This window comes from Sebastes fasciatus, chromosome 12, assembly GCF_043250625.1.
Source record: "Sebastes fasciatus isolate fSebFas1 chromosome 12, fSebFas1.pri, whole genome shotgun sequence".
NCBI lineage: Eukaryota > Metazoa > Chordata > Actinopteri > Perciformes > Sebastidae > Sebastes > Sebastes fasciatus.
The window spans coordinates 16,016,858-16,028,173 of record NC_133806.1 but is presented as its reverse complement, the minus strand read 5'-3'; the positions used below and the strand labels follow the sequence as shown (position 1 = coordinate 16,028,173).

The 11,316-nt window shown below is 40.0% G+C and overlaps 1 protein-coding gene across 1 annotated transcript; it reads left to right on the top strand.

The window, feature by feature from the left end:
* The first annotated feature begins 2,828 nt into the window (after positions 1-2,828).
* On the top strand, positions 2,829-11,300 carry prpf3 (PRP3 pre-mRNA processing factor 3 homolog (yeast)). The gene is made up of 17 exons (XM_074653544.1): positions 2,829-2,992; positions 3,792-3,945; positions 5,321-5,451; positions 5,770-5,937; positions 6,030-6,116; positions 6,240-6,496; positions 6,592-6,710; positions 6,812-6,999; positions 7,121-7,287; positions 7,451-7,533; positions 8,371-8,514; positions 8,607-8,706; positions 8,824-8,937; positions 9,043-9,161; positions 9,835-9,912; positions 9,997-10,052; positions 10,158-11,300. The coding sequence occupies exons 2-17, from the start codon at positions 3,801-3,803 to the stop codon at positions 10,305-10,307; spliced, it is 2,106 nt and encodes a 701-aa protein (XP_074509645.1). The 5' UTR covers positions 2,829-2,992; positions 3,792-3,800; the 3' UTR covers positions 10,308-11,300.
* Positions 11,301-11,316: the final 16 nt, after the last annotated feature.

Sequence of the window (11,316 nt, the reverse complement as noted above, 5' to 3'; positions counted from 1 at the left end):
CAAATATTCACATTTGAGAAGTTGGAACCAATTATGTTCCCCATTTTTGCTTAAAAAAATACTTTAAAATTACAATTCTTCTATTATCAAAATAGTTGTTGATAGGTGTGGGAATCACCAGCGGCCCCACGATATGATATTATCACAATATTTAAGTCACGTTACGATCTTATTGCAGTTTTAAACATTTTGCGATATGCTGAGTATTGCGATAAGATATATTGTGATTTATTGTGATTTGTCACCTTTTTTCAACTGCAAATTATGCAGTTTGTCAACATCTGTTTTATGTAATAAGATACCGTTTTCACCCTGTTCATCTCAGAGTTTTCACTTACATATCTTGAGGTCAGAGGTCAAGGGACCCCTTTGAAAATGGCCATGTCAGTTTTTCCTCGCCAAAATGTAGCGCAAGTTTGGAGCATTATTTATCCTCCTTCCTGACAAGCTAGTATGACATGGTCAGTACCAATCGATTCCTTAGGTTTTCTAGAAACAACCTCTGAAAGACAGAATGGCGGCCGTTGGATTGTTAAGAGGATAATAGTTTATATAATAAAAGATTGATACTTGACGTTTGTGTACCGATACAATATTAACCACGCAAAATAATCGCAATACTACTATTCCCCCACCCCTAGTTTTTGATTAATTTTCTGTTGATTGACTAAGCAATTAATAAACTAATTGTTTCAGCTTAGACATCACCTTGGGCCGCTGTGAAATTGTGATGGATATTTTTCACAATTAACATTTTGTCGACCGGAAAAAAATTAACAGATTAATCAATGAGCAAAAAAGTGTGAGTTGCTGCTTCTCTTTTACATCTTAGTGTGGCGTTTTGATACTGCACATAAACCTGAAAGGTCACAAAGAGAACTAGGTCCAAAATTGTGTTTGTATACACAAAGAGGCTTGTGGAGGAAATAGGTCACTGGGTCAGAGGTGCTAATGATAGGTTTCTTTTAAACCACCAAATATCCTCCCAGACACCAAATTGGGGGACTGCAAACCACTTTTATGACTCTGCAGAAAGAACATACATGTATCTGGCAAATAATAATACCCTGTGTACATAATGTACACCACAGTTTGTCCCGACACGATACTGGTATACTGGTACACAATGTTAGTGAGTGAAAGTATGGCCGTGGATTGTTGTAGAGGGAGTGCTAGGGTGAATTTTGGCAGACTGGTGTAGCCTCAGGCACACTGCTGCATTCATGCTCACACTACTACAACTGCACTCAGTTGACCCACATCATGTAAAGATGTAGAGAAATGAGTGGGTGGGCTTACAGAGGAAGGAAACAGAGATCACTTGATAATGCCATGTTTTTAACAGGGTTTCATGGACTAGTCTGTGGTTAGTTAGGCAATAGCTAGGCAATGTTTAACAAAAGGAGATTATGGAAAGGTTGTACTATTATCATGTAAACAAAGTCTTGAGTCAAAGCTTAGGGGAGATAAGTGGAAATGTAAGGTAATTAAACCCATGTTGTGGACGTTTTGCTTCAGTTTATCCGTTCATTTCCTGGCTAACAGGCTATTTTTAGGCTACATTTAATATCAACTTTGTGATACAGACGAAACAACTCTGTGTTTACTGACAACGATTACAGGAGAATGTAGATGATTACAACATAATAGTTGTTGGTTCACACTGACTCTTTCTTAATTAGGTCATTTAACATGACCCACTTTGGCTGGCTTAACAAAATTCAACACTTAAAGTAAATTAATCAAAGCTGCAGGATGAGTGAGAGACCAAGTAATAACCATAAGAAATACAAAAATTGATGCATGGACATCCATTAAAGTGGCAGTAGGCAGTATATTTTTGGCATCATTGGACAAAAATTCCATAATAACCTTTCAGCATATTGTAATTCTAGTGTAATAATAATTATAGTTAGACAAATTTAGGAAAATGTAATTTGAGTATATGTATAGCTCAATAAAGAAGCTGGTTAATAATTAATAATTGACCTATGGAGAAGGGGTGGGATTAAATAAGTTTATACTACTTCTCACTCCTTTTTGAATATGTAAATCAAGGCATCAAGTGTTGACAATTTATTTTCCTTACGCTTTTCGTTGTATGTAAATACTACTTGTTTCTGACTGTCCATTTGATGGTATAATAATTATTTTTCTTTATTTTTAATTTAATTTTTTTTGTATTCTACATGTTCGAAATAAATTTTGAAATGAAATGAATGAAAAGTGTTTTGCTGTTTATTGACTTCAATATAACCTGACTTTTCATCATCACAATTTTCAAATTAAACAAGTGTTACCTTGAAGGACAAACGGGACACTTCCCTCCGAGTGCAGCCAAAGCTGCAGTATGAGTGAGAGACCAAGTAATAACCATAAGAAATATAAAAATGTATGCATGGACATCCATTAAAGTGGCAGTAGGCAGTATATTTTTGGCATCATTGGGCAAAAATTCCACAATAGCCTTTCAGCATATTGTAATTCAAGTGAGGACAAGGCGACACGGTCTGCAAATTAGCTATGGCCAGAAGTCCTATATACCTTGCATCGGTTGCACTTCAATCAAGTGTAACAATGCCTATGTATTGTCCCTGTCAAATAAACTAATAAATACAAATAAATAAATAAAAAGTGTTTTCTTTGTTTATTGACCTCAATAAAAACCTGACTTTCTATCACAATTCTCAAATAAACAAGTGTTACCTTGAAGGACAAACAGGACACTTCCCTCCATGTGCAGCTAGGTGGAAACAACCAACATGTGACCGACAGGAGCTGCCGCGGGAAAAGGCCACAAAGAAGAAGGAACAACAGCCTCCATTTCCGGTTCCGGGTCGTGGAGGATAAACGTCGTGTGAACGGCGCGACCAAACAGAAAGTTTCACATCAAAACTAGTCCGTTTTGAGCGTTTTTCTCTTCTTAATCTTGATAGTTTCTGTTGGATTTATACGACTTAAGTCTGATAAAAGATAAAGGCATAATCTAAAGGTTAGTAATATTACATTAAGCGGGTATTCGCTGATTTGTTGGCAGCTCATAGGTGTTAGTATGCTAACGTTAGCTAGCAGGTCGCGTTAGCCAGAGGAGTTTTTGGCGGATGTATCGTTAGTTGAGTTTTGCTACTGGTTAGCACATGTTTCAGCCAGTCAAACAAAACAGCTATCAACTGTGAAGCCACTGCTGCAGGTTATGGACTGACTTTTAGTAAACAATGTTGTGTAAAGTGGGAAACGTTATAGGAGTGAGACAGAGGAGATGTTTGTGTGTGACACAGTCCCAAACAGGATGAAGACACATGGTTAATAATGTGGTTCATCAGCGTTTATGAATGATGCATGTTGTGAATTGTGTGATGCTCTGCAGGATTGGAGGATGTCTCATGTAGCCTTGTTTGGGACTGTCATTATCAGTGTATGTGTGTGTGACACAGTCCCCAAACAGCATGAAGACACATGTATTTAACCTTTATTTATCCAGGTAGTACTCATTGAGATTAAGAATCTCTTTTGCAAGAGAGACCTGGCCAAGACAGCAGCATTTAAACATACATTAAAGTTTCAGACGCCACAACATAAAACAAATGCAAAATAAATACATAACATAATATCATACAAAACACATTGAAATCAAGTGTTTGAAGCCAAATATTCAGAAACACAGACAGCTCCCGGTTGACTCTGCTTCTAGGTCTTTCATTAATGTTTTAAATTCATCAAAAGTAATAGTGGTTAATAATGTGGTTCGTCAACGATGATGTTAACGTGTTGTAAACTGTGATGCTCTGCAGGACTGGAGGATGTCTCTTCCTAAACGGGAGGTGGAGGAGTTGAGGCCATGGGTGGAGCGGACTGTGAAGATGGTGCTGGGTTTCTCAGAGCCCACAGTGGTTACTGCTGCTTTACACTGTGTTGGAAAGGGACTGGACAAAAGGAAGACCACAGGTATTGGACCATTGAGACCCTGCTGAGTTTTATTCAGATACATTTTATTTTTTATTTAACCAGGCTAGTCCCATTGAGATTAAGAACCTCTTTTCCAAGGGAGACCTGGCCAAGACGATCAGCAGCAAGAACACAACGTTGCAGACAGAGACACAAATAGAGATAAAATACAGTTCACGAACACTAAAAGCACTAAAATTTTCATTAAATGAGAACTATCTAAAGACAAGTGGGGGGGACAAAAAGGAACTTTTCTGGGAGTCAGCTGTACAACAAGGGGGCTAAAAACATTGGCATGCCATAGAGTCTGCTTCTAAAGCTTTCCTTTTTGATTTAAAAATATTTCATGATACCAGCTCCTTGATTTGTAGGTCATTTTGGTGCAAATTCCAGGCTGAGGGTGCAGAATATGCAAAAGCCCTTTCCCCAGGTTTTGTCTGAGCTTTTTGGTACAGAGAGCACACAGAAGTCCTGTGAACGCAGTGAATACTGTCCACAATTTTTTTGCGAATAAAAACACTTAAGTGTTGTGGGAGCAGACCCAGAATCACCTTATATATAAGGATGTACCAATGGGAGAGCCTACGGGTTGCCAGTGCAGGCCATCCCACCCGAGAGTACAACAGTACAGTGGTGAGTCAGAGCTTTACAATTTGTGATGAACCTTAAGGATGCATGGTAAGCTACATCAAGCATATGAAGGCACTGAGCAGAGGCTACATGAAGATTTAGTTAAGATCCAGTTAAGACAAAATGCCATTTTCACTGTACACCACTTGTGATCAGAAACTAATTTAATTGATATGGAAGATGCAGCCATGGTTAAACAGAAAAAAGACAAATGTTTTTGGCTGTACAGCCAAATTGAAAGATTGCTGTGAAGGTTCACTTTACTGTATGTTTGACTTTCAAAAGATAGTCTAAATTATTTGGGTATACCATGCCATCAGTGTTTGGGATGATTGTCCAGTTGCAGGCTCACCACAAAGTTGATTAAATAGCCTTTCAATTAGATCAATAATGATGACCAAATCATTATATGTGGATACAAATATTGCTGACAACCTTCAATGTGAATGTAGCTATCAACAGTCAAAGAGATTTTCATATTACATTTAACACCACAAGTGATAGAGTTTGCCTTCATATAGTCTGTAAATTGATCCAGGTGAAAAATGCTTAACACCAACACAGGTCCCAATTTCCCTCATTTATTCTTTTACAGTACAGAGAAGGTGATTCATGGCGTTAGTGTACTGCACATCCTTCTTGACTTAACTGTCGAGCACTTACTTTGAAAAACTGCATAGAATGAGAAAGTGATCAAAAGAGTCCTGGATTTGTGCTAATTATTTGACACTCATTTCCACCTCAGACCAGCTACGTCCCTTCCTTGATGACTCTGCTGGAGGTTTTGTAGAGCGTCTTTTTGAAGCTGTGGAGGAAAGCCGCAATGCACGTGGCAACAAAGGAGCAGGAGAAAAGCACCGCAAGAGAGACCTCAAGGTAAGCAAACAGCCTCACAAGCTTAAACTAGCCACCTCTGTATTATCACTACATATGTAAATATACCTTAAACTAATTCACTTAGTGGCCACAGGTTACAGTGACCACATTTACATTCACTATTACGGAAGTACGGAAATCAGGAAATCTGACATTACCTGTATACATGCTTAGTCTGATTACTCTATAGTTAACTCACTGTGTGGAGATTATTGACAAAGGCAGAAACTCATGTTATTTGACTAAGTGTAAACACACTCATGTTTGGCTTAATGGTGACGTGATATTGGTGTTTCTGCTTCGGCTGGTTTGTCTCAGGATGTTTTTGGTGATGAGGCTGAAACAGGTGCAGTGCGGGAAACTCCGGCATCAGTAGATGGGACGGCACCAAAGAGGAAACGGGTCCCTCGCTTCGAGGAAGTGGAGGAACCTGAGGTCATACCTGGACCTCCATCTGAGAGCCCTGGCATGCTCACCAAAATGCAGGTATGAGATGATTTTGTCTGATGGTTAAGTTGTTTTATATATTTTTTATGATAAACTTTCTTCATTTACTAACCTCTTCTCTGTATTATTAGATCAAACAGATGATGGAAGCAGCCACAAAACAGATAGAAGAGAGGAAGAAACAACTGAGCTTTTCCTCTCCAGCTTCTGCTGCACTAGTAAAGAAATTCTTTCTTTTTAACTTCAAGAAAACAAGTATCAGTAATATCAGGCAATGTATTCAGTATGACGAAGTTCTTATTTCTTACTAACGTCAGCGATTGCCCCTTCCCACATCACAGTCACAGCTGGATATCCCTCCGGTCTCACGGCTTCTTGGCACATCCGCCGCTGCAGGTGGTGCCTCATCAATCGCCCCGTCCGTGGCTGCCAGCTTCATGAACGATGCGATCGAGAAGGCTCGCAAGGCTGCTGAGCTCCAGGCCCGCATACAGTCCCAGTTAGCCATGAAACCTGGTATCCTCGGAGCCCTGGGGAACACCGGGCCTCATAACCTAGTGGCACTAGCTAATCTACATGCTATGGGAATTGCCCCACCGTGAGTAATATCACAGTATTTAGGATTTTAAAATTCTACTTGCTGGGTATTTGTTTGGGTAAATAGATTGCTTTCTTTGTGTGTCCCTTTTATAGGAAAGTAGAAATCAAGGAGGTGAACAAGCCAACCCCTCTTATTCTGGATGACCTGGGAAGAACTGTGGATGCTAGTGGCAAAGAGGTTGAACTCACACACCGCATGCCCACACTGAAAGGTATGTGTACAGTGGTCCAATACATGCACACACAGACACAATCTTAGTTTATTGCCTTGGTGTTCCTAAATTCATTTTCCTCTGTCTGTCTGTCTGTGCAGCAAACATTCGAGCGGTGAAGAGAGAGCAGTTCCGTCAGCAGCTGAAGGAGAAGCCCGGGGATGACCTGGAATCCACGTCTTACTTTGACCAACGTGTGACTATTACACCGGCTCAGCGCCCTCGCAGGGGCTTCAAATTCCACGACCAGGGGCGCTTCGAGAAGATCGCTCAGAGAATTAGAACTAAGGTTGGATTTAGCTCTAAACTGTTGCTTGTCAATAGTTGTCTCAGCCAGGTTATTTGGTATAGACAAATTAAATAATGGTTCAAAACACCTTGTCTTTTGTCCCCCCCCCTGCATTGATCAGGCCCAGTTGGAAAGGTTGCAGAATGAAATTGCACAGGCAGCAAAGAAGACAGGGATCCAGGCATCCACCAAGCTGGCACTGATCGCCCCTAAGAAAGCGCTTCGAGAGGGGGAGGTTCCCAACATTGAGTGGTGGGACTCCTACATCCTGCCCTACAACATAGACATGTAAGAAACTACAGCTAACCCAGGAACTTAAACATGTATGATTTTGGTTAAATGTTAAAACTGTCATTTGTCTCATTCTCACATTGCCATGGTGAAGCTGTATAATAAATAATAATAACATACTGTAGTTAACTGACATGTTTTTCCCTCTCATCTTATAAAGAACATCTAACACACCATTGGACGGGGTGGAGCTGTTTGGTGTGACCAACCTGGTAGAACATCCTGCCCAAATTAACCCTCCAGGTAAGTGTATGGCAGGTTTAAAAGTGCACACTGTTGAAGGTGCTCCCAAAGTATGTGTGTTTATAAAGACGAACATTTCTGTCCCATAAAGATCTTCATCATGAAGTAGAAATGCACTCATAGAGAGATACCAATTGGTTAACATGAACCTGGAGAGTTAATTAGTATTAAGTATTATAGTTAATTATATGAACATTTTAAATTAAGTCAGACTACATAGAGTAAAAAATACAAATGTGAAAATATACGATTTATCATGAACATTACTGTTCCAGATTGTCCAACGATTACACTGCAGACAACTATTTTCCCAATTCACTTTACTCTTTGATTTATGGCACAATGATGCTGTCACAAGAAACTAGGGTTTTAAAAAAATATTTAAACTCAAAAGTAGGCAACAGAAAATACATTTAATGCATTTAAGCATTTAAAAGTTATCCCTTTCACTGGTTGAATACCAGCTGTGCACGCCTGTTTACTTTAGAAATGCGGAGTTTCCATGATAAATTAACATTCAAATTTGGTTTTGTCACTCAGGCCTTGATCTAAGGTTTTGTTACTCATATGCTTGCACTCTGTGGAATTATTTTTAACGGACAATATTGACTATTTCACATTTGTGCAGCAGCTTTTAACAATGTGCATATTTTAGATTTATTTTTTGCTCTGTCTGTCTTTCCCCTGAGCAGTATGTTGTATGTGCATGCTCTATCTAATTATACATCTTTCGCCTGTCAACAAGCCATTACACACCCTATATACTGTCTTAATTGAAAATATTTCATTATTACCAGAATTTGCTGTAATTATTACAATATTTTTTTTTTTTGTCAGTCGACACAGATAAGCCGGTAACGCTGGGCGTGTACCTGACAAAGAAAGAACAGAAGAAACTGAGAAGACAGACACGAAGGGAGGGCCAAAAAGAAGTTCAAGAGAAGGTTCGTCTGGGACTGATGCCTCCACCAGAACCCAAAGGTACCCCCACACACTCAAATTACTAGTGCTATACAAACTACTACAATAAAGATTAAACAGAATGTAACTGATGTTTGCTTTCATTTTCTCAGTGCGCATCTCCAACCTGATGAGAGTGCTGGGGACGGAGGCGGTTCAGGACCCCACGAAGGTAGAGGCCCACGTCAGAGCGCAGATGGCCAAGAGACAGAAGTTAGTAACGCAGTTAACTTCCTCACTACTACACTCTCAAATCATTTTGAAATTTCCTTTTAACATTGTATGATAATGCTATTAGGATATTTTGTAATTGCATCCCCCTCTTTGCAGGGTTCATGAGGACGCCAACGCAGCCCGCAAGCTCACAGCGGAGCAGAGGAAAGAGAAGAAGGTCAAGAGGTTAAAAGAAGACCTCACCGATGGTGTTCACATTGCAGTATACAGGTGTGCATTTGCAGCAACAGAGCACATACTGTAGTTCAAATATATAGGGCAATTTGCGTGTTGCAACATAGAAGTGTGTCTAATTTAAGCACCTTCCCCATACAGGATCCGTAACCTGCAGAATCCTGCTAAGAAGTTTAAAGTGGAGGCCAACGCCAACCAGCTGTACCTGACGGGCACAGTAGTTCTGCACAGAGACGTCAACCTGGTTGTGGTGGAAGGAGGTAAGGGATGACACTGACGAGTACCAAATCAAACCTGTCAGTGCTCTCAGTTAAGTTAATTTGTCTCTTTCAAAAATCACAGCTGGTACTTTTCATGACATGTGATTTGTAATAAACTGTAAATGGCTGTGAAGGAAAAATGGCTGTGGTATGAACATTTAACACCAATCATTAACAATGTTCATTTTATTAAAGGGGCGGGTCAATTATTTTTGCATTTGTTGACTCTTTGCTGACTGGTCTGCACTTTGCTGCATGCATGTTCTCAAAAATAAAAAATGACCGTCTCTATGGGCTAATCATACAAGAATAAATGTAAAGACAACATATTCACCAAAGTCACACAATAGCGCAAACAACATAACCGATCGAGGCAGAGGTAGACCAGCAACTTCTGTGTTCTGCAAGGTAAAATTACATTTTCAGTCAGGTGGCTTTGGCAGGAGCATAGATAAATGGCTAGAGTTAGTTATGCTAGCGGCTCTGTCCACAGCAGTACATTGCTTACTTACTTGGTCAAAAAATGTAAAGCTGTACTTCTACATGGTTGGATGTCTATTTCAAATGGCTGAGGTTCTGCACGGTTTTATATTCTCCGCTATCCCTGGAGAAATTATAGCAGTGGGATAATCAGTCGTACTAAAAAAATCTAAATTTCTTCCTCCTTTTTTAGGCCCTAAATCCCAGAAAAAATTCAAGAAGCTGATGATGCACAGAATCAAATGGGAGGAACACAACAGTAAAAGAGATGGTAAGACTGGATTGACTTGTGTGTCTTGTGTGCTCATTCCTTTCTGCTCATTTCAGGGATACTAAACTCTTGATTCTCAATTAGATCCCGACGGTGATGATGATACAAAGAGGAACAACAAGTGCTGGTTGATTTGGGATGTGAGTGTTCACGCATCCTGCGTTACTTAAATATATTTAAATGAATTTGGATGGTTTTGTTTGTGACCTCATTCAAGCCTGATGATTCCTTTCTTGCTCCTCCAGGGCACAGCTAAAGAGCGTAGCTTTGGGGAGATGAAGTTCAAGCAGTGCCCCACAGAGAACATGGCCAGAGAACACTTCAAGAAACACGGCACAGAACACTACTGGGATCTAGCTCTCAGCAAGAGCGTGTTGGACAGCGCCGACGACTGAAACCTCGATCAACGCCCCCCTTCTACAAGACCCACAGTCTCCCAGCCAGGCCCTCACTGCTGACTGACTGCCTCCACCTGAGGACAGACAGACTTAATCAAGAGACTTGAACATTGAAAAGGAAGAACAATAAACCTGTGTGCAGTGGTGTAGTGGAGGGTATACGGGGGTATCCCCACCTTTTCTGGCGGTTTACTGTATACCCACCTATCAGCCAAAAACCCAATGGAATATATAGTGGAATATACCCACTTCCTCCTCGGTAACCTGCTACCCATCTACCTAGTAGCACACCCACCTCATCAACGACCACTACACCACTGCCGGTGTGGATGTTTTTGCAAGAATGTGTGACAGATGAGTGTGTGTGTGTGCCTGCGTCAGTGTTCATCTCTTTGTTGGTAGGCTATTCTGTCAGATATTGTGTTGTCCATTATTGAATCTGACAGATTACACAATGTGATGTAAATCACTTATCCAAGGCTTTTTGTGATGATGACAAATGTTGTCTGATTATGTTATGACTTTTGTGACAAAATCCCCATGTACACTGATAATAATCCCTGTTTGAGTCAGAGCAGTTAATAAAAAACACAACCCATCAGTGAATGACCATTTAACATCGGTGATTAACATGTTTAGGGTAAACCTGGAAGGATTCCTGGGTAATGTCACAACATTGTTATAAGACTTATTGTAGTCATTACGATACACATACATTTCACACAATTTAAACTTCCCAAATCCTTTTTTTCTTTTTCTTGTGGAGAAAGGAGCAAATATTTGACCTGCCTGTAGCTACAGACCTTTTTCATTGCAGTTCTGTTGCTAGGGCAAAATCTTTGGTCCAAAATGACTTCCTGTCAGTGTCTGCATCAACAAACATTGCAACAGGAAATACAAAGGGAGCCATTGTGTTGTCAAGTTTTAAAAGGTCTTAATTTTGTTTCAAACGTTATAGTCGCAGCCTTAAATAAAACAAACTTCAACTGATTTTTGTCTGTTTTTT

What these genes read in the sequence shown, in the direction of transcription:
- prpf3 (XM_074653544.1), top strand. Translation starts at nt 3,801, where the DNA reads ATGTCTCTTCCTAAACGGGAGGTGGAGGAGTTGAGGCCATGGGTGGAG. An exon ending in ACCGCAAGAGAGACCTCAAG is followed by an intron (nt 5,452 to 5,769) that starts GTAAGCAAACAG and finishes GGTTTGTCTCAG; the next exon opens with GATGTTTTTGGTGATGAGGC. An exon ending in GCCTCCACCAGAACCCAAAG is followed by an intron (nt 8,515 to 8,606) that starts GTACCCCCACAC and finishes TCATTTTCTCAG; the next exon opens with TGCGCATCTCCAACCTGATG.